General features: G+C 39.0%; 1 protein-coding gene across 1 annotated transcript in view; it reads left to right on the top strand.

The window, feature by feature from the left end:
- Positions 1-1688: 1688 nt before the first annotated feature.
- Positions 1689-24049, top strand: part of MGAT4D (MGAT4 family member D) — a 27183-nt gene continuing 4822 nt past the window's right edge. Inside the window, exons 1-8 of the mRNA XM_011374307.2 lie at positions 1689-1842; positions 9243-9395; positions 11870-12007; positions 16274-16407; positions 18933-18979; positions 19912-20025; positions 21770-21845; positions 22790-22904. Coding sequence (XP_011372609.1) covers positions 1749-1842; positions 9243-9395; positions 11870-12007; positions 16274-16407; positions 18933-18979; positions 19912-20025; positions 21770-21845; positions 22790-22904 — 871 coding nt within the window. The 5' untranslated portion in view covers positions 1689-1748. The remainder of the gene's footprint in view (positions 1843-9242; positions 9396-11869; positions 12008-16273; positions 16408-18932; positions 18980-19911; positions 20026-21769; positions 21846-22789; positions 22905-24049) is intronic.

Here is a 24049-nt window from a genome sequence, read left to right as displayed (position 1 = left end):
TATGAGTGTGTGTGGGGTGCAGTCTGTATCTGAGCATGAATACAAAAGTGGAGCCAAGAACCAGCAGGTGACGAGTTCAGTGGCCGGCACAGAGTAGGTGCTCGGTAAATAAATATCATGTGTTCTGGCTCACAGACAAACCATTGACTGACTAGCACGATTTTGGTTTTTCCTTTCTTTGGGGAAAAAAAAAATACAAAAGAAGAAGAAATAATTATATCAAATGTAAAAAATTGACTGGAAAACACATGCCGATTTCAGAAACATGAAGATGTGAGCAAAGTGCTACTTTGAATTTCAAAGGCAACTGAAAATGTGAAACTGGAGTTCAAGTAAGAGAACAGTGAAATATTGATTTGGGAGGCATCTCTGCGCTGGGAGCTTCCTTCCCCCACTTCGGTCGACTCTGCATCTTTGTCTACCCTGCTGCACACCCGCGAGGCAGGTTCGTATGATCTAGTACATCAAACCAAACGTTCTTGCTTTCTGGCGTTCAGTGGAGCTTAGCCAAAGTGAAGGCCGACGGGAGGTTGATGGGATGAAGGAGGATAAAGATGAGCTCTTTATTCATCCCGGCTCCCTCTTTGGGAATCTGGCTGTGTCACTGCTCAACTGAAGGCCACACCTCCCGGCCACTACCTCGTGAGAACACAGCTCATAATGACATCCTCAGGCTGGCATGTGTTCAAATCTTTCTCCCTCTCGAAGGGCCAAAAACTAGCCCAGCCAGTGGTGCAGTGCTGATTTGAAGTAGAATGCTTATTACCAGGCACTGCCAGTGAGCCCCAAATAAAAATGATCAGCGTGGAGAACCCAAATAGAAAACCACATTTAAGAAGACCAAAGAGTGTTCCCCTACTGATGTTCCCCTAGTGTGTCCCAGCCTTGGCTTAAAGCTTGAGAAACTGATACTTAAACTTGGCAGAACGGAGCAAATCTCCCTTGGGCAGCTACCCATGGTATATATAACAAAAGTTGACTCCCTGCTCCTGTCCCGGGGGAGGGGATACCAACAACTAAAAATATAATAAACATAAGGGGATTAAGCTGAAGTTCTGAGGTTGAGCACTTCCCACTCAAAAATCTAAGCCCCCCGGGTCATTTGGATATGTGATGGCTATCATTTAAAGCTAATGATCTCCAAGTAGAGATATATTTTCTTGAGAAACTTCTTATCTATGAAGAAAATTTGTAGAGGAACCACTTCTAGCTGTGCAACCTGAGGCAAGTTGCTGGATTTCACCATGGCTCAAAAAAAATTTTTTTTTCCAAGGGAAAATGAAAATAATAGTATAGTAGGTAGATGCTATTTTTATCTTCATTTTATTCTTTAAAAGACTGGGATGTTGTGAAGATTTAACAAGATAATACATGCAAACTGTTTAGCCCAGAGTCTGGCACAAAAGTCACTACGACAGGAAAATAAGCCACGGAGCACTCACCACGTGTCAGGCGGTGGGGAGCTTTCCCATAGTTTGTCGCATGCACTTTACCTGCGGCCCTAGCAAGCGGTTTGGATTCTAAGCGCTGAGCCCTATGCAAAGGAGCAAGGTTTCAGCAGTTCTCCCAGGGAAGGAAGCTCCCACAGGGCGGGCGTGCAGGGGGCCCGGCGACACCGTGCGGAGGGTGCGCAGGGGCGCGCGTCCGGGGGCGCAGGCGCCGTGGTGCTCACCCTGGGCGGCGTGGGCGTGGGCGCTGCTGGTCGCCTCCACCCGCTGCGCTGCCCGCTGCCCCGCCGGGCCAGCTCCATGAGGGCCAAGCGCGTGAACTTGCTGATCGCGCTCGTCGCTGTCATGCTCTTCAGCTTCTCCTGCTTCTGCATCTCCAAGATGACTCAAACCAGTAAGCGGCGGGTGACTTCGCCCGCCAGCTTTCCCGCCTTCCCGGCTTCGGGGCTCCAGGATTGCTCGGGCGGCCGGGTCGGAGAGGAGGAGGGCGACGTGGGGTCCTGGCGGGGTCGCCTGCTCTTGTGTTAGGGGCTGTGCAGGTGTAAGTCCCCGATGCCCTTGTCCGGCCGGCGGTTGAAGCGTAACGGGCGTCCGGGTCTACACCGGTGTCCTGGACCCCGCTGGGTGCGCGCGCTAACGGGTTGGCCTGCGGGGCCTCGGGCCGCATCTGCGGGCGCCGTTTCCCTCCAAAGGTTCAAGGGGACCGATCTGTGCCCAGCTTCCCCGAACCCTCCGTCCCAGCGTTCCCAGAAACGCGGATGCGTGACTCCAAGAACAACTCTCACATATCCAACGTCCTACCTCTTTCCTGTTCTATGTTATTGAGCCACACTTAAAGGTTCCCTGAAGTACTTTTTGTAAAGGAATGAGACGGTGGAGAGAGACATAATCGACCAGTTTAGAGCCCTAGTTTAGCGTATGAGCTTTCTTAAATGGACCGTGTGACTTGCGTTACCACTTTGAAACACATCAAGGTTTTTAACTTATTGTTATCTATTGGGTTGCCAATTTAGCAAATAAAAATAGGGGTTGCCCAGTTAAATTTGAATTTCAAATAAACAGTAAGTTTTTACTATTAAAATTATATGGGATATATTTATACTAAAAAGTTGTTTATCTGAAATTCAAATTTAACTAGGTTTCCTGTATTTTATCTTTCAACTCTAGTCTATAGTGTAGAAGTTTAGCGTCCATATAGTTGAATTTTGAACTTAAGACTTAGGAATTCTGTAAATATATTAAGCTAGACTTCCAAGATTGTCCTTAGGTTGTTTTAGGTTAAATTTTCATTCTTGTTCTTAAACACAGTTATGACTCAGGTGCACACAAGTAATTTTGGTAGTCCTGTCAAGAATCAAATTTGCAAGTGGCTTTAGTCCTCTAATTAATGTTTATGTCCTCTAATACTAAATTTTGTCATGTACATACAATTACAAACATTGTACCCCATTTGTTTCAAATATTAAAAACATTAATTTATCTGATTTATACTAATCTTTAATAATTTTATACACTTTCTCTGTTCTTCATTTTCTAAAAGAACATTATCCAAATGTGTTTTTACTTTAGAACAATAAACAGTGAGCACTTTTATAACAAAAAATGGGCCATCACTCATAATTAGAAAGCAAAATATAAAACCTTTTATAGTAATTTTGGAAAGCGATTTAGATTAGCAATCTCAGATGTCACTTTAATACCGCTAGTGTTCGTATAATGAAACTGTAGGCTTTGAGATACATGCAACCATTTTAGCGTGTTTTCTAGTTACGAACAGAAAAAACACACTTGGCTCTTCACAGTGTTTATATTCTCATCATTCATATGTTCAAGTTCAAAAAATGAGATATCGTTCTTGAGAATGCACTACTCTCAAATGAGCCGATAAAAAAGGGTTTTCTTTTTCTGTGTATGTATTTCTGTGGAACCTAGGTCTGAAATAATTAGGAAATCCTGGTAGTATAATGGAATGTTCTTACATCAACAAAAGAAAACACAGACTACGTTTAGTTTCTGAAGTAGTGATTTTTATAAAACACCGAAGATAGTCACAATATTTTAAAATTTTGATCTATAGTTGTGATTCTTATAAATGAAAATTTGGAAATATTTGTTAGAAAGATAAGATACCACCTATTGTTTCATTATTTCCCCTTTTAAAAATAATTTTATGTGTATATAATTTTTTGTTTCTATAAATTCATAGTATTAATAATTCATTAATGTGTTCAACAAATACGTAAGCTCCCTGAGGAGAGGAATTTTTTTGTCTTTTTTTGCCTGTTTGGTTCACTGCTGCGTCCCTAGCATCTGGAAAAATGCCTGGCATATAAATAGGTATGCAACATATTTGTTGAATGAATGAATGAGTGGGTGAATGTGTGAATGGATAAGTACCTATCCATGTTGTAGAAACTAGGTGAACAAAATTTTAGAAAGCCCTCACTGTTACGGAGCTTACTTTTATGGGGTTAGGAGAAATCAACAACAAATGCGAATGATGTAATTGCTGTATAACGTCAGGGAAGAGAAAGTACTATTTTAGATAGGGGTGTCGGAAAAGAATTCTCTGAGAAAGTCATATTCGATGAGATTCCTGAATGAAGTCAGGAAGCATTTCGTGTGGGTATCTGAGGAAGAGTCTTCCAGGCAATGAGAAAAGCACATGCGAAGACCCCGTGCCAGAATCAGCTGGATGTGTTTAAGAAATGGCCAGGAGGCCAAAGACAGAAAGCAACAAGGAAGAGAGTTGTACAGGACGACATCATGGAGACGCCAGTAGGAACTATGACTTTTATTCTGATTGAGATAGGAAGCCATCTGCGTGAAAAGATGCTCAACATCACGAATCACCAGGGAAATGCAAATCAAAACCACCATGAGTTACCGCCTCACCCCTGGTAGATGGCTATTATAAAAAAGATAAGGAATCACAAGTGTTGGTGAGGATGCAGAGAAAAGGGAACCTTCGTGCACTGTTGGTGGCAATGCAAATCGGTGCAGCCACTGTGTAAAACGGTTGTGAGTTTCCTGGAAAACTCCACTTCTGGGCATTTACCTGAAACCAAAAGGCCGTTCGGCTGTGCTGCAGCAAACGCACACGTCTTGGCCACCCCTGGCCGCGCACCTGCAGGCCGCCTCGCAGACTTTCCACCAGCTCCGCGATGGATCTCTCTCTGTCCTGCCCCTTTTCATCCGGCAGCATGAGACCCTTTGTGGGTGTAGCACTTCAGCGCTTTTCGGGGTGGGAATGCCCCTCGGCGCCGGAGAGAGGGCTCGTTTCTGGGCACCCAGACTTTATCAGTGAATGTTTTGGGGTTTTCCCTTTCTCCCCATCCAAGTGGGAAATGATATATAATCACCAAGGTCTACGACCTTGTGGGAGGATGCCTACAAAATCCCAAGGAGTGGAACTAGTGAGGAGAGCAGCTCCCAGGTGCAGCTCTTAGTTGGAGTCCTGAATCCAAGGGCGCGTGGGCTGTTCATCGTTCCTGTCTCCCTTTGCTTGTAGCACTTTGAGGATAATTCTATTTTGACAATTCCATTGTACCGAGTTGTTTAAATATATGCTCCCTTCTCCCAGCCCTTGCAGCCTGCTCGTCAGTTCATTTAGATCAGGAACCTGACTTCATGTTTGTTTACCTGCCACACGACACAGTGAGTGGCACGTGGTAACTATTAAATGGAAGGAAGAACAAATAGGTCAGCGTGCTTCTCCTTGCTGGGGGTGTTTAGTGAATGAAATAAGGTGGAAAAGTTAGGATATGGCCATATCCCATAGGACCTTATATACTAAGGCAAGTCTTTTGGACTTTATTCAGTGAGCATTCAGGGAACCTTTTTAAAGTCTTTGAGCAAAGTTTCCAGAAAGTTGGAAGTGAGAGACCAATTAAGAGGCAGTTATAATAATAGTGCAGCTAGAGGCAATACGTTCCCGAACTCTATGGTGAAGTCAATGGTGAGAAAGATAATGAAGGAAGTCTACAACAGTGCTTCTCAAATGTTAGCAGGCATACCACTGGCCTGTGAATCTTATTAAAATGCAGATTCTGACTCAGTAGGTCTGAGGGTGAGGACTGAGATACCGCATTTCAAATAAGCCCACAGCTGGTGTCATAACGTGGGCTGCCCCGTGTGGTGGCGCCTAGTCAGGTGGCTGCTGAGCACTTGAAATATAGTTAGTCCAAATGAGGAACTGAATTTTTAAATTTAATTTTAAGTAATCTAAATTTACTTCTCCATTAAGCAAAATTTTATTGTTTTTCACTATAACTGTTAAAATTTAGCATCTGAATTAAGATGTACTGTAAGTACAACACACAGAATTTAGAGTACTTAATATTAAAAAAAAAAAAGAGAATGTAAACTATTCCGTGAATTACTTTTTATGTTGATTACATGTTGGAAAAATATTTTAGATATATTGGATTAAATGAGATATATTATTTACCATTACTTTCCCTTGTTCCTTTTTACCTTTGTTAATGTGGCTACTGGAAAATTTAAACTTACAAACGTGGCTTGCATTTTATTTTTACTGGAGGGCAGTACCTTGGCCCCTTGACCTCATCTGGACCCTTGCTTATGGGTAGAAGTCACGTTGGCCCATTGCACACATGAACTGGTGTTTGTTTTCATAGTTTTAGCACAAGTGACTCAAAATATTGAATTACTGTTTATTTCACACCTTTGCAAAATAATTTTATAACAATCCATACTCATGAAATACCTGACTGAATGTGCAAATAATGCAAATATTTATATAGAATACTTATGAATTGAATTATCAGGTAAGAATGTATAAGAAGCAGATCTAAGACTAGAGATCATGTCCTCTAATATTTCTATATTGTTGTTTCTGCAAATACTACTTCCTCTAGAGAAAACTCTTTCTTTTCATGTTTACCAAATTGATCCCTCAAGGACTGACTTACATTGTCGAAGCCCAGATATGTTGCATCACCCATGGTATATCAACTCCAAACACACCACCCATTTTGCAACGAGACTATTACCTGGGGAACCCCGACAACATAGGTTGATGCTGGTTAAACTACATCTACATCCAAAATTTGTGAGCATCCTCAAGTAGTATCCACTATGTGGTTATTTAAGCTTTATCTGGGATAGTTGCAGTTTTTTTGATGAAGCATGATTCAGTTTTAGAATCACTCAAATCAGTTTCCATGCTGACAAATCCATTCATTTGATAAGAGCACCCTGCTGGATTTCAAAGACTGAATCCTCTGCCCTAGGCTAAGGCTAGTGTGAGAGCCAAGGCAGGGACGAAGTACCTGTCTCCAGGTAAGACTGGGACAGTATTTCATCACTACATTTTCTTGCTCCGTTTTACAAATGCATCTCGAGACTCTCAATACCAGCCCTAATCCCCCTCTCGAACTTCAAGTTCATATAGCCAAATGTTTACCACGCATCTGGAAACCTCATAAGCACCTCCGGCCCTGTTCCTTTTCCCGTTTTCCCAGTCCAGGCTGAGTCCCTGGTTAGAAATCTAGTAGTCCTGTTGGAAACCCAGCAGGGGTTCTGGTCTCCACTCTCTCAATCAGTTACTAAGTCTTTCTTTAAAAGCTCTCAGGTATTTCTCATATTCAGCCCCATTTCCTGATCCTTTCTACCTTGGTTTACCCTTTTATCATCTCCTGCATGAAAATGTTATCACTCTAGGTTCCTAAGTGGTGGTTTCTCTGGCTTTAGTTTTGCCTTCCTGAAACAATCTTCTGTACGGCCACGTGTTGTACCTAACGGTCCTCAGCTATGCTCCTCCATTGAAATGGTAGTTCCCATGACAGTCCGTAGGGGTCTTCGAAGATATACAATTAGTCACCTGGAAAACGTTGGACCTGGAGGCACAACTCCATTATCTTTATATTAAAGCAGATGCGTACTGCGGAATGGGCCACACAACTTGTAGACATTTTAAAGAAGCTTCACAGAAATTCCATGAATGTGGTGGGCTATTTCAGGTCATGCCTTCGCCTGCACCCCTTCTGTTCAAATTCACTGCCATTAGAGGTGTTTTAGAAGAAAGGTTTAGGAAACACGGGTCTATAGTAAAAGTTCAAGGTCCTCATCACAGCACAACGAAAGGTGAGCTCAACCAGATCACCTTTTTTTAACCTCACTGTGGATTCTCCCCATGTTCCCCTGCAAGAACGAACAGCTTCTAGGTTTGCAGAGCCCCTGTTCTGAGTGTCTCAGAAGACATCCACATGGGGGGTTTGGTAGACTTGACTTTCACAGGCCACACTGAGGAGGCAGAGTCGCTTCCTCGGAGAGGCAACTTGGGCCGTGTCTGGCTCTTTTCTCGTCCCCTTTCATGTTCTCTCTGAAAGGAGGCCCCGCTATCTCCCTCTGTACTTTCTCCTCCAAGGTCATAAGCACAGGTGTGGCTCCTTAGTTGTCCATCTTCTCTCTCGATAATGGCTGAGAGTGGGGGAAAGTCAACCTGGGTGGGGAAGAAGGACATCCCGGTGCACTCTGCGGTGTCCCCGTTGTCAGCCCCAAATAAAGCTGGCGACCCGTGTTTGGGGCTGGTGTGACCTATGTGTGGGCTTCTTAATTAAAAGCCAAGGAGAAGAGAAACTATTAAGTATCACGTAGATTTGTATTATCAGCTAGGTTCGTTCTACCAATTAGCCTAAAACACTTCCTGGAGGCCAAAACTGACCATGTCTTTTTTTATTTTTGTATTTCCATTGACCCAGAGTACCTGGCAAATAAAAGGTGTTTACTTTTTCATTTGTTATTTTGTGTATGTGTGTGATTATAGAAGTGATGCAACATGATTTTAGAAACAAAAAATGTAAAAATAGGAAATAAAAAGTTATCCAACAAACCAAAGGTTATATAAACTGTACTCTTTTTTTTACTATATGTGTATGTACTTCTTTTCGAAAAGTATTTTATACATAGTTTTATCTGTAAAACTACAGTCGTTTTTACAGCATTAAATATTCTTCTCTAAGGTGATTGTCATAGCTGCATAGTATTCCACGCATAAATGAATAAAGAGTAGTCCATTGATAAATAACATTTATTAGGCATTTGTCAAAGCTTTTTTTTAATGTGCTTTGCCATATGGTTTGCATGCCTTCTCGGATTATATCTTCCCAACGACTCTGAGACAAGGGTTCTTATATGTCCATTTACACGCGAAGGAATAGAGGCTAACGGAAATTAAACAGCTTGCCCAAGTCACACAAACATTAAGTGGTAAAACTGGTCTTCGTTTGTACATAATTTAACAGCAGAGCCACCAGCGCTCTCCCTCTCTCAAGAGGATATTCCGTAAGTAGCATATTTCCGTTGTTGGGCATTTAGGATGTTTCTGATCTTCTTACCATGTTGAATAATGCCGTGTATGTTAAACAGCCTTGGAACCAAATCTGTGTACATATTTTGGTCAATTTCTTCAGATAAATCCTTAGGAGTGAATTTTTTTGGCGCAAGTGGTTTTTCCTTCTAAGTACAAACCTGATACATGCACAAAATGGAAAAATTGGAAAACATAGAAAAGCACAACATACTAAAGCAATAACCATTGATAACCCCGTCTTCTAGATATTATTTTTAACATTTCATTCTTTTTCCAGTCTTTGGTGTGTGTGTGTGTGTGTGTGTGTGTGTGTATAATATAGCACTATATATACATATATAAACAGTGCTATATATAGCTATATTGAAGCATATATTTTACATTTTTGTCACGTTTTAGAAAAATGAATGATACCATTGCTACATGTATAAACTTAAATATATATGTTTTCTTTGCAGGTAATCAACTATTCAGTTGCAGAAACCGTATTTTGGAGTTTAAGGAAAATATTCTACATTTAAAAAACCAAACTAAAAGAAATCACCAACAGCTGATAAAAGTGTTGAATAGAATGAAGTATGATGTTAAAAAAAATCTATCAGTAAACTTAGGTTTGTGTTGCCTTTGCTTTTGTGTCTGGTGGTTTGTTTGTTAGTTTGTGTTTAGAAATTTAGGTTTTACGCTTTCTGGTTTTAGGGCATTTCTCCCCAAGAAATATAACTCAGTACTCATTCTTTTATTATGAGACACAGAAAAATCAGGTAAGAGACATGGATATACTTCCTCTCATCTCTACCTGGAAAATGGTCTTCCTGTGTTTCCTATCTCTGTGAATTGTGCTACTAACCATGATCCACCCAAGAGACACAGCCAGAAACCTGAGCATCAGCTCTGACTCCTACCTCTCCCCGCTGTATACTTCCATGTCAGTCAGTAAGCAATCCTGCTGATTCGTGAACCTATATATCTCACAAATCTGTCTATATTTCCCCATCACCATCTCTACTACCCTAGTCAGGCCACCTTCATGCTTCATCTGGATGACGACTAACATATTCTTATTTTTTCTCTCTCTCCAGTCTTGTCCCCACCTATCCTCACTGTAGCCAAAGTGAGGGCCACACTATCCTGTACATCAACCTTTGCGGTTCCCTTTTTGTCCAGGATAAAAAGTCCCGTGTCACACTTACTCCTTTGTAGTCAAATACTACCCCCATTCTTAACTCTTGGCAACCACTGATCAGTTCTCTGTTCCTATAGTTTTCCATTTTCCCAAATGCCGCACGAAGGAATCAGACAATGGGTAACCCTATGAGACTGGCTTCATTCACTTAGCATAGATTCATCCAAGTGGTTGTGTGGCCAATTTTCTGTTGCCTTTTTATTGCCGAGTAGCATTCCACTGTATGAATGTATAATGGATCATTTGTTTCACCGGTTGAGGGACATTCGTGTTGTTTTTAGTGGGGTTTTTTTTTTTTTTTGGTGATTACAAATACCTGTTGCTATAAGCACTCACGTACAGTTTTTTCATTTGAAGAGAATTTTCATTTCTAGGATAGATATCTGGGATTGATGGGCATATGTTAAATGTATGTTTAACTTTATAAGAAATGGCCAAATTCTTTTCCAGAGAGGCCATACCGTTTTGCATTCCTTGCAGCAATTGTTCGAGAGTTCCAGTCACTCATGCTTATTATGACATTCTAATGCCATGGTATCTCATAGTTGTGAGTTGTATTTCTCTACTGTAAAGATGTTGGAAATTTTTATGTGCTTATTTGCCATCTGTATCTCTTCTTTGTGAAATGTCTGTTCAAGTCTTTTTTGCACATTTTTTTTTTAATTGGGTGGTTTGTTTTCTTGTTGTTGAGTTTTTAGAGTTCTGTATACATCCTGAATACATATCAGATGGATATGTGATTTGGAAATATTTTCTCTCAGTCTGCAGCTTGTCTTTTCATTCTCCTTATGGTGTTTTTCCAAAAGCAAACATTTTTAATTTTCATGAAGTCCAATTTATCAATTTTTCTTTTTATGTAGTATGCTCTCAATGTCGTATTTAAGAACTCTTTACTTAGCTCATTAGAATTTTCTTTTTTTTATTTTATAGTTTTAAGTTTTACATTTTAGGTCTGCAAAGCCTTTGAGTTGATTTTTATAAATAGTGTGAAGAATAAGTCAAGGTTCAATTTTTTTTCCCGTAGATGTCAAGTGTCTTAGCACCATTTGTTAAAAAGGCTGTCCTTTCTGCATCGAATTGCCTTTGCACCTTTTTCAAAATTTAATTGACCATATTTGTGTGGATTAATTTCTGGATTCTCTATTCTCTTCAATTGATCCATGTATCTATTTTTTTTTCCTGTAATGCCATGTCATCTTGATTGTATCGTGTATTATGAATTATACTGTATTGTGTATTATGAATTAAAATTGAGTAATAAGAGGCCTCCAACTTTGTTCTTTTTCAAAACTGTAGAGGCAAATTCAATAAATGGTACAATTGGAGTCATTAAATATTTTAGGGGGCTACAAAATGAAATGATAGGGATGTAAACTTTAATGGTGTGATATTAATCAAAGTAGCAAATCAGATTAATTATAGTATCTTTCAGTTATACTTCCTTTTTTTGGAATTGATAGTTTTATTAGCCTCTGGTTGTGGAGCTCACAGCGCTAGACTTAAATACAGGAAGTCTTCACTTAATACTGTTGGTTGGTTCTGTGACTTTAAGTGAAGTGATATATAAGGAAACCAATTTTACTGTATGCTAATAGATAGAAACGAGAGTTAAGTTCCTATGGCAACTTAGCAACCTCAATAAAAGGATGTTGAACGAAATGATGCCATTTGAGGACCTGCTGTATTATTTTTAAAATAAATATGAATCAGTAATCTTTTGAGTTATATTTTGTAGCCTTAGGATTTTAATAATTTACAGTTAATAGCATTTCTCTTGTACATAGATACTAAATTAATTGGCGAATTAATTTATTAACCCTTATTTAAAAAAAAAATTATACCTGAGGGAGAAAAATCACTACAGTAGTGAACTCAGAAGCCCAATTTTTTTCTCTCTTTCAGCTGAGAAGACAGTGAGTACATTGGATGAGAACAAAACAGTATCTAATACATTTGAAGTCTTAAAGTTCTTTTTCCCTCACCTAAGGAAAGCAGGCAGACTCTATCCTGATGTCATCATTGGCAAAGAGAAAACAGGAGGTAAGAAAGTTAGAATCGATACAGATATTTTGATCTTTGGGACATGCTTTTAAGTTTTAAAATGTAATCCATTAAAATGATACTCATTTGATATTTAAACTACCCGCCTATCTGGCATTAATTTGGATTACCAGAAATCATTTCACAGATTGTCTATGAGAAAAAAATAGTTCAATAAATATTTAGAGACTGGAATTCAAATTTAATTTTAATGCGGATGCTTTGAAAATAAATTAATGTAAGTCAAACATATGTTAAGCATCTGCTAAGTACTTGGTAGCTCTTTTCTCCCTTGGTTTTGATAAATCTGTTCTCATCTGGTTACTTTCCTATTTCCTCATCCTTCCGGGGACCAAGGTCAGCAAAAGCTTTACCAGAGAAGTGATGTTTAAGTTAAGACTTGAAGAATGAGTTCAAGCTCACCAGATAGCGAAGAAGGGAAAAAGCATTTGAGTTAGAAGCAGAGACATTAGGCCAACTCTCCAAAGCTCACCATGCTCACAAACCTTGTTCATTCCAATGAGTGAGTCCCTCTGGGCCAGGGGTCAGCAAACTACAGCCCAAGGCTCGATCTGCCTTTTTTTAAAATATGGATTTGTTGCTCATCACTTACTGTTGTCTGTGGCTGCTTTCGCACTTGAACGTGGAGTTGAAAGTTGAGTAGTTGTGACAGAGACAGTATGGCCTGAGAGCCAAAAACGTTTACCGTCTGTTCGTTTCTAGAAAAAGGTTGCTGACCTCTGCTCTCGGCAGTTCCTTGGGAATCAGCGGTGGTGTTCTACATCCCAGGCCTCTAACAAACCTGTCGCGTTGGGATGGGGTGCCAGAGACATTGTTTGACATCGACTGAATTCTCACTGTTCCAAATACTGAGATGTGTGTTTGCTTTTATTGTCTCATTCAGTCCACACAACCCAGTGTAGTAGGGCCTATAGTGATCTCTTTTTCGCACCTGAGAAAACTGAGATTTAGAAAGATGAAGGAAGTTGTGGAGATTATACTTGTAAAACTCTTGAACTGCATCAGCTTCCTTCGTAGGAATATTTTAGATTGCGGCATATAAATACATACATGCATATACGCGTGCGTGGATGTATGAGAAAGTATGTCCTATGCAAAAGCCAGAGTCTAAAGGAGGAGGAGTTGAAAGACACAGGAAAAAAACCCATTGCATAACGAGTGCGAAATGTTAGAGACCAACAAGAGACACAGCCTTGGATAAACGTGAGCAAAGATAAGCAGAAGTCCATGACAGAGAGTGGAAGGAAGGAGGGAGAGAGGTCTTGGTCATAGGGGTGTTGAGATCACACAGTTATCAGAGCTGTGTCACATCCTGAATAATCTTCCGTGATTTCCAGCCATGCTGTATGATGTATCGATCCTTCTTCTGAGGCCCTTTTGATGATTTTTCTTCGGTTCTTGGGAAGACCAGCTTGCAGATAAACCTCCGTTACCAGCAGTAATTTAAAGGCAGATTTTGTTCCTGGTAACAAAAAGATCCTAACACATAAAATATTTATAAAAGTACTGAAGCCTGTAGTAGGGCCTACTGGGGGATCCATCTTCAGTCTCGTTTACCCTATATTGTGAGAATATCTTAAACAATTTCTGCTCTCTACAGCCCCTCTCTGATTATTTTTTATTGAGCCCCTCCTTTCTTGCATGGTCTATTGAAATAGACTTTTAATTTTTCTCATGGTTTTAGTATGACTAAAGTCAGTCCATTCTTCACACTTTCCTCAGATACCTACCAAAATGTATAACTCGCCATACTCAACTCTTGCTTAGAATTCTTCAGTAGATCCTCAGCGCATTTAAGATGAAGTAGCTCCTTGACTTAATATATGCACAATAGTACATACCTTTCAAATCTCCGTTTCTGCCCCCTCCCATCTTCCCAGCAACCACAAGTACTTACAGTCCCCACAAATGGGAAAAGTGATCAGCACACACTGGTCACACTGCCTGTAATGAATGTACCACTTCCTATTAACCCACAACTAACTTGTCATATAAGTCCCTTATCCAATAAGACTTCGCAGCTTAGCTAACAATTTCTTTGTGAAGTCTCCTGTGTCCTCTCACTTCGCAAGCTTCTACCATATGCTAGGCCCTGGGGATACAGTGGTGAACAGGACAGGGACCTCGCCCTCATGGGACAAATGAGAAAGCAATTGCAATATAGAGCGCCCGGTGCTGTGACAGGGGAAACACAAGGTAGGGCAGGTAATCTCTACTCGGAGAATTCAGGGAAACTTTCTGAAGGAAGTGACGTCTAAGCTGAGACATAAAGCGGGGAAAGAATTGGAATAGGCGACATAGGGAAAAGGTAGGTGGTGGGTAGTGGAAGAGGAGAGGATGATTGTCCAGGTAGAGGAAAAGAACCGTGAAAGGCCTAATGGTAAAAGGGCCTGGGAAAAAAAAGTGTGAGTTGTTTTGCACTGTGGGACTGGAGGCTGTTAGCAGTAAGACATGGGGCAGAGGCCAAATAATAATAGGGATTGGCCATTTATTTATTCATCCCAAACTTATTGACATTGCTTTGCGCCGATCATTATATTAGTGCTGGACTTTATAATGGTGAGCGAGCAAGAAGCAGTGTCTCCCCTCCCTCATTAAGCTTACGTTCTACCTAGGAAGGCAAATGGGTAACAACAAAAGGGTGATAAGTACTATGAGAGTTGAGATGAGACTACATAGCTGTGCACCCAACCTAATTTAGAAAGAGTAGAATGAGCACAAGAAACCAGAGGAAAGAGTAGAATTAGGACAAGGAATCAGAAGAAGAGTGTTTTAGGCAAAGAAAGGAATGGCATGCGCAAAAGCCTGCAGACGAGAGAGGACTGTTTGGTCAATCTGAGAAGCTGAAAGGCTTTACGTACTTAAAGACAGGTTTGGAGAGAGGGTAGTTCAAACAGAAGAGGTAGGTTGGGGTCAGGTCCCTAAGGGCCTCGTAAACTTCTATAAATGCATTCCTCATCCCAAGGCATGGGAAGCCATTCCAGGAACTGCATTAGAGCGGATCCTGCAGCTTGAAACTGGATTCCTGACTCACCCCGTCCATAAAAGTCAATTTCAGGTGGATTATGGATATAAATATGAAATGCAAACAGTAAACCATCTACAAGATATTCAGGAGACTATCCCTATGACCTGAAGATAAGCAAAGATTTCTTGACAGCAATCAAAAAGCACTAACTGTAAAGGAACTACCCGATAAATGATGCTATATTCAGAACTTCTGTTCATCAAGAGGTAAAACATTGAAAAGGGAACCCAGAGTGGGAGATGATGTTTGTCACACACATAACTGACAAAGGGCTCGTATTCAGAATCTATAAAGGACATCAACCAATCCATGAGAAACCTGCAGACAGCTCAATAGAGAGACGGGCAACAGGATTTCACAGAAGAATATCCGGAGGTCAATAAACATAAATAGATGTTCCAACCCAGTAGTAATCAGGAAAATGCTGATTCTTACTGTTCTCACAGAAGTTCAAGTTTTCTAAAATAAATGCTTCTCAGTTTGTCGTATATCAGGGCCCTGTTTTTGATAGTTTTACTATTGCTCTTTAGGGGGAGGATTTTCCAAGTTCCTCACTTAGCCATCCTGGAAGCCCTACTCCCCATCATAAAGGTGGGGAAACTGAGGCTGGAGAGGATGTGCATGAGGCCCAACCTCACACAGCCAGACGCTGGCATGGTCAGGATTACTATCTATTTCGATGACATAGGTCTGTTCTCACAGCGCTTCAGTCATTATTGGCAGTAAAAGTCACTTAGGGACATGGATTCATTCCATCAAATCATTTGGGAGTTAGTTCACGCATTTTTTTTTTTCACAGATGAAAATATTTCATAGCGTTCTTTTTCTATTTGGGGTTCCGGCGTCTCCTTAGGAAGTGTAGAGAATCAGCCAGAGTGTGACGTTTGGTATCCAGTTGGATGAACTCTATAATAACTGGCTAGTGGTTAGTTTTCATTTTCGCTACACCAAATCCCGCCACCGTGAGAACTTCTTGGCGTCTGTTTAATGCCTTTCCCGATGGTCCACTGCAGCTTGGAATTTCCTCAAGCGGAAAATAAAATATGTGATAAAAATGAAAAGCCGTTTGGATTACTTCTGTAATAGTTCCAAACACTCTTCCTGTGACCATACAGCTAACCCAGACATAGAAATAAGCACATATACTAATGCTTATTTGCTGAATTGTGTTTTCTTCCGTGGTTTTGAATGGTGACTCCGTCCTGTTGTGTCCACAGTTTCTTTGGCGTTGGGTATTTCCACCGTGAGGAGGGGAAGTCACAGTCACCTGAAGCAAGTGTTGACCTCTCTTGTCTCCAGGATGACTCTGGCGGAGGAGAAGGACTCCGTGGTGATCGTCTCTGTTGCAGATGTACGTACGTATGAAGAATAAGAAGCGCGTTTTACTCCCACTCTGCGCCTACCCCTCCTCCATGATCGGCACTGTGTCACTGTAATTCACAGATGCCTTTTTCGAGTAGCAGACAATATCTTTAATACCTGTTTAATACCACGGAGAAGGAATTATATATGTCAATCTAAAAAGTTTATTTAAATATCACGGTTCCGTGTGGACAAATAAGGTTGTATTGTTAAATATGTTACTAGGAGCCCTGCATACTATGTGGTACAGAAATCATATTTATGATCAGAGCATTAAAATTGATGCTATAGTAATAAAACCTGCCCAGCCCAATAAAAGATTGGTATACAAATCAAGAGATAATTTACATTAAGTAGAAACAATGACTATCATTAATTGAGGGACTCCTTCCTATATTTGAAGGATTATGGACCATTTTTATATACATTATTTATAACCTGTGTTACACCCCTGTAAAGGAGGTAGTTCTATCCTGATTTTACAGATGAAGAAATGAGCTTAACCAAAGTAACTTGCCCAGTAATTAATAGAGCAGTTTCAAATCTACATCTCTCGATGGCCCCAAAGTTTCTATCTTGCCTCTAGTGCCATGTAAAATTATAAAGTTCTGTATAAATATTAATACCATAAAGCCTTTTGTAGGGGAACTTGGCAAAATGTATCAGATTTAAAATGTGTATATCCTTTGTCTCAGAAATCTCAATTCTCTGAAGTTATCCAAAGGAGGTAATCAGGCAGGAATTAAAAAAAAAATAAAATACAGTAGTTGGGAACACAGACTCCGGATCTAGATGGCCAAGGTTTAAGTGCCAGCTTCTTCACTCCCTGGCTTGTCAACCTGGACAAGTTACTTCTCTATGCTTCATTTTTCTTATCTGTAAAATAGCGATGATACTATCTCCTTTGTTATAAGGTTGTTTGGGCAGTTAAATTAGCTAATATATTTAAAGGATTTAGAATGATGTGTAGCACATAGTACATGTTCATTAAGTAATTATTTCCAGGGTTTTCCATTCTATAAAAAACATAATATTAGAAACAACCAAAATATCTACCAATAAGAGACTGATTAAATACTTATGTCTGCATTGCAATGATCTGTAACAACTGAAAGAATGAATAGCATATGCACTGACATAAAACAATGTCCATTTCATATTGTTTAGTGAAAAAAGTTGTAAAGCATCATGTTTAACATAATAATATCTGTATAAAATGTGATAGAAAGAAAGAAGGAAGGAGGGAAAAAAGATAATACAGACAGATGAAACATATAAGGACAAAAGAGACTGAGCAAATCTCGGAATGATGGTCTCCAAAATATAGATAATGGTTATCTCTGGATGTTGGGCATTAGCGGTACCTTTATTGTCCTTCTTATTTTCTCTATTGTTCGAATTTTCTATAATAAATATGTCTTTGAAGAAAGAAAAACTTTCAACAAAATAGTCATAGAAGGACTCATAGGAAAATATAAATAAAAGATGAAATAATCCTGCTCTCTAAATTTGCTTTCTTAATATTGAAAGCATATACATAATCTCCAGAATGTTTTGTCACTTCCTTCCGTGTTACATATTACAATCTTTATTTCTTTGCCGCTGACACAATGCACATCTGCCTAAAATGTTTAGATCAATAATAAAATAAGGGGGGGGCAAATTTTAAAAGGGAATACAGAATGCTTAAGAAGTGTAACTTTACTACTATGTTTAAAATATAATATGTTTCAGTGTGTAACACATAGCTAGTGACTCCATTTATGGCTAGCTTAAGAACAAGTACTGTAATAGAGTTATCTGCATCATCACTGATATTTTTAACAAACAACCTGACACACATTCAGAGTTGACTTTCAGAGTACTCAGACTTGACAGTAGAATTGTCATTATTCAAAATAGTTTCAGATTTTTATATTGGGAATGTTTTGAACCCTGAGGTTACATCTTGTAAATGCTACTGGTTATGTTTTTAAAAAATCATCTGGGAGAATAAACTACCAAAAGCTATTTACTAATGAGTCTGTCATCTGATCTAGCACAGTGTTCAGTGAAGAGTAAGTACACACAGTTTTTTGATAGAAGAAAATCTGAGAATTAGGCTGAGTAATACTGCCTGGAAAAATGTGGAATAATTTCGAAGTAAGCTTATTGTCATAGAATACTCGTAAAATGAAGATATTTTCAAAAAGAGCAGTTCTTTGAAATCGGCCATCCCATTTTTAGGGCAAAACTTTTGAGGTACATAATTTTCATATCCTTCTAATTTTCAAGTGTAAATAACGTGTAGTGGTCTTTCATAGTGTGACAAAAAGGACAATGAAATCTTTTCGGTATTCAAGTCAGACCTTTTAGACACATGGATATTTTAAGTTCTTTTACAGAAAGTGGAAACACTAAGAATGATGAGGAGATAATGGCATTCCACACATAAATAAATTTACACCTAGCGAACATGTATTAGTAAAACTATGAGGCGTCCTCAGTTTCAGTAAATATTTTTCTCATTTTTAGAGTAATGAAGATTACTTAACATCTGTTGTTGACATGATTACGAAAAAGTAAGTAGTGTTGGATAAATTTTTAAATGGCTTTTTTTTTCATTTTCCTATCCAATTTTTTCCCGTCCAATTATTTTATTAGTGATGATATTCTTTTTAATGTGTAGCTGTGCAGAAAGTACCTGCCGTTCTTTCTGGGCTGTGATGAAGTGTAGCTTATAATTTTCCCCAATTTTGAGGCTATTTACTATTAAAATCTATATTTTTCACAGTATTGTTATGATATCTATTTTCCATGAAATCCATCGCCTCCGTGAGAAGCCCCCTAGTTTATCTTTAAAGCATTCTTGTGTTCCTTGCTGTGCCAAGTTACCTTCACTGCTTCTGCTTACAGTCTCCTGCTGTGTGCAGCTCAAGGTATGCAAGACCGTACTGATGAACAAATACAAAGTTGTTTATGAGACAAGATGCTGACCCAGCCCTCCAAGTCTTTATGTTCAAGTGGGCGACAGAACTGGCAAAAACCAAGTCCCCAAAAGGAGGCTGGCGTTATCACAGTGGTGTGGGGAGGGCAATATGAGAACATACAGAGTAGGAAGTATTTCACTCTACCTGCAGATATGAAGGACTTCCTTGAGAAGTAACAACTGAGCTAAGTCTGAAGGTGTAAGTAGAAGGGAACGCCTGGCAAACAGAATGGCTTGAGAAGGCAGAAAGGCCAAAAAGCGAGCACGCTAGACTTTCGGAAATATAAGTACCTCTTGGAATGTGTAATCTGTGTATTTTAATTTTTTGGTATGTCTGTCTGTGATTTCTAAAATATTTTGGCTACAAAGTATTAGTTTTATGATGTTAATATCATGTATCAACATGGAAAATAATTGAAATCAAAGTATTATATGGAGATGCATAAGGAAGTTCTTTTTAAGTATCTATGTTATTTTGGTAAATCAAATGTTTAATTATAAGCCTCCATTTACTTCTATTTATAGATTCAAAAGACAACTGAAGTCTGGATCCTTAGAGGTGATTTCAATACCTGCCTTTTTTTATCCAGACATGTCACATGCCAGGCAATCAACTGAGGACTCACAAAAATTAGACAGGTATGACATTTAGAAAATTGTATCCTTAAATAACTGACTTCATTTGATGAAACGTTGGAAGCGGCATCGAATAGATCCTATTTCAAACGCAGCCAGCTCCCATTGGCTCGCAAGGGCTGACTATGTGCATTACTTCTCAACTCTGTGCTCAGCGATGTCAGTTGGTGGCATAAAATCAGGAGCATTGACACCACAGAAATGGGCCAAAGCTGCAAATCAGGGCTCGCCCCCTCTCCGCCACAGAGACACAGTTGTTAAACATTTGCCACCAGCACATCACTGATTATCTCTGTTCATGTTTACAGATAATAATTAGCAAAAGCATAATGAAGAGGGAAAAAATGTCTAGGGTTATAAATCATTACACCTGGATTCTAGTTCCAGTTTTTCCATTTCCTGATCATCCTAGGCAGGTAATTTAGCCTTTTTTTTTTTTCCCTTAGCCTCCTCAACTTTCCAGTGTATATAATAAAATCTACGCTACATATTTGGAAAAGTCATTATGAGAATAAAATATGATAGCGTTTATGAAAGAATTTTGAAAAATTAAAAGTTTTCTACATATGAAGGATTATGATTGTTTGGTTATAAATGTGTTGGATGTTATAAGAAATATAATAATTTTGTTCCTCACAGCTTAAGAGAGCAGAAGACATGTCAGGATTCAGAAGAGGGTCTTATCCCAGGAAACTCGTTAACTCAGTTTTGTTTTAAAATAATAAATAGTGTGTTGGAATCTGGAAATCTTTTAAGGGTTTCGTTTTACTTTTAATTAATGTCCCACATTATACACAATTTTTAGAGTCAGTGCCAGGAGTCCTTTTAGATCCTTGTTTTTCCTTCTGCCCTTTATATCTCGATCATCATTTCTCTTTTTCAATTTTTGTCCACATCGTCCCCATTTCTCTGCCTTGGACTTAGTTCAGGCCATTCCAGATCTATTTGCTTTCCCTAACTGTAGCCTAGCCTAGTCTCTCCTCCAGTTCATTCTCCACAATGTAGGCAGAAGAATCCTTTCATGGGAGATCAAATCCAAAGTTTCCTGCAGGTCATAAGAGATCTTCCATGATCTGGTCTCTGCCATCCTTCTTGGTTGGCTGGTGCTGGTCTCCCCCATGATCAGCTTCTTTGCCATCAGCTCTCTTTGTCCAGTCGGAGGCGGCTGCCCTTTCACACGGTCCGGGCCCACAGAGTCCTCTTCCTCTGCACTGAACTCCCAGCCGCCTCCTCCTGCACCCTCCCTGTCTCACTGTAAGTCATCACCGACAATATCTTTATATAGCACTGATCTACATGTTCTAATTTTATTATTTTTCTACCTTTCATGCTACATTACAGGAACCCAGAAGGGCAAGGACTGCGAAGTGAATTGCTCTTTATATCTTCAGGACCTGGCCTAGTATTCAGCTTAGTATTAAATTAGAATAAAGTTTATTTACACTTTAATTTGAATAAGACCTAAGAGAGAATATTAACCTTATTATATAGATCAAAATTTAACCCAAATATAAAATAAATTGATTATGCTTATCTTAGTTTAGCAACGGCAGACACTGTCCACCGAATAAAGATGGAAAATTTTTGAGCATAACTTTAGGATAACATCTTCAATTTTGCTTAATGTAGATAGTACTCTATGCTCACAAAGTATAAAAATAGTTTATGTTTTTAATTACTGATGTGCTTATAAATAAAAATTAAATAATAATGACAAATATTAACAGATTTTATTACTTATCTTTAGTTGGCAAATCAAACAAGTATTGGATTTTTGTTTTTTGATGCTGTATGCCCAGCCCAAGGCTATGTATTATTTACAGGTACGACCTTGATAGAAATATAATTTAAAGTGGAAGTTGTATGTTGCCCCTCTCTCCTTTGATTCCTTCTTTCCTCACTATATTCCTCCACCTTACTTTATACTCAGAAAATAGAAAATATTCATTCTATTAGAATGTCAATAGGAAGGTTAAAATTGATTATCTATTTGTCTTCTTGCCGGGGTCACTGTTAACAGAAGAAATTACAGTTACCTGAAGCAAACTAAAAGGAACTTCTCAAGTTAGTAAAAAATAGAAATTGTACTGCTTACACTTCTCTGCCCGCAAGATTGTTAGATTCAGCAGACGTGACTTGAGCATTTACTACGGTGCACTCCTCCCAGTTTAAAGCAACACGATTCTATTTTGTGCCTGGGGACTCCCACATTCTTCCAAAAACCTTTCGGGGACCCTCTTAGTCTATAGGTTATGCTTACACAGTAAATTAAAAAAGAAAGTCCTGGTTCCCCTTCTCCCCTCTCTCTCCTGGAGAACTATTTGGGCTTCCTGGCGCCGTCATTGGAACCAGCTATTTGAGAATGAATGTGCCAGTTCCCTCTCATCTCTTTGCCAACCACGGTATTTGCTGATAGAACGTGGCACCTGTCATCTCAGCATTAAAGCTCGTCAGTCTTAAACTAGAAACTGAAGTATTTGCGAGGACGACAATGGATTCAGATATGCTGACTCTTGCAAAGAGGATCTAGATGGAATGTTATGTATTAGTATTTAGGGAAGAAATGATCTCTGGTCTTAGAATCAGAAAAGGAAAATTTACTAACAGTAAATACCCTCAGCACATTGAACTAAAAATGAAATTATTACCCCATAAAAACATTTTCAGTGTAGTCTACTTAAAGTATTTTCAATTTTCAAGCTAGTATAACTTATTCATTGGAAGCGTAAAGGTACTAATGCTTTTTTTTTGTTGTTTTTTTTTCCAGCTAGAAGATGATGTCATAGCTAAAAACATGTATTTTACAAAAATTACAGATTTTATACATAATATCAGTTCAAATAATTGGTTTTATATTGAGTTTTCAATTCTTGGATTCGTAGGTAAGCAATGGATTTATTTTGTGGGGTCAAGTTTTTAGCATACGGTAACCTTAAAAGTTCTTAAGTTGCTAAATGGAAAGGAATGGTATGATTTCTATAAAAATACTTTTTATTACTTTTGTAGTAAAATCAGATGCAAAGATCTGAATTACAGAAAATATATTTTTAAACCAAATTTTCTTTCTGGACAGACAACAGAAATAAGCAGGTCGACATATATACACATCTGTTATTAAAACATAAGATAGCTACTTCTTGCAAAATGCTTGCCCTGAGTCTGGCACACGTTAGCTCAGTGATTAAGATGTACTTCTCTCTATTTTACATAGAAAAATACTGAAACTCAAAGCAAATCAGGAGTAGAAAATGAAATGTTAACTCTGAAGTTCCTGCAATTTCCAGTATTCCAAAACTGATATACTATAACAAAGTACGAAAAATATATGAATTATACCCACTACAGAAAAGTTTCTGAACTGTGCTCATGACGAGATATCTTTTTTTACAGTTCTTCTACAGTTGTTCCTTTTCCTTCTTGCCATGCTTCCCTCCCTTCCTGACATCCTTTTTCCTTTCTTTTGACTCTCAAGGCAGCAAGTCGAATTACCATATTTTTTTCACAGTTCACGTCCTCCTCATTTCGGGCAGGAGCCTCTCTTATTTTACTCTTTACTTTTATACCCCATCCCGACTCCCACTTCCTACCACCCCTTTCACAGGTTTTCACTCTAATATATTTAAAATATACACATAAATATAAATATATCCAGGTAAAATATTGGTGCCTAATCACATTCGTACCTATTTAAAATTTACATAATTGGTGATACAGTAAGCCTATTCCTGTTGCTTAAATATTTGTCCTCAAAACTAGATTTTAAAACTGTCAGCATGTCGATTTATGCTGATTTAGTTCACTGTTTCTTACTGCTGTGTAAGTGCTACATAATAATCCATTTGAGTCATCTGTTCCTGAAGTGGTGGACCTCGATGGCTTGCAATTCTGTGCCACCACAAAGAAATGAAGTGGCATGATGTCCCCTGGAGCGGGATCAAATGAGGGCAAGTATAGCTGGATGTCTAAGTACTGGCAGATAGCTTTGCAGATTGGCCGCACAGTTTAGAGTCCCATAAGCAGTGCACGT

This window comes from Pteropus vampyrus, unplaced genomic scaffold (genome assembly GCF_000151845.1).
Source record: "Pteropus vampyrus isolate Shadow unplaced genomic scaffold, Pvam_2.0 Scaffold243, whole genome shotgun sequence".
Taxonomy (NCBI): Eukaryota; Metazoa; Chordata; class Mammalia; order Chiroptera; family Pteropodidae; genus Pteropus; species Pteropus vampyrus.
The sequence above is the reverse complement of the archived record's forward strand: the minus strand, read 5'-3'. Positions and strand labels throughout refer to the sequence as shown.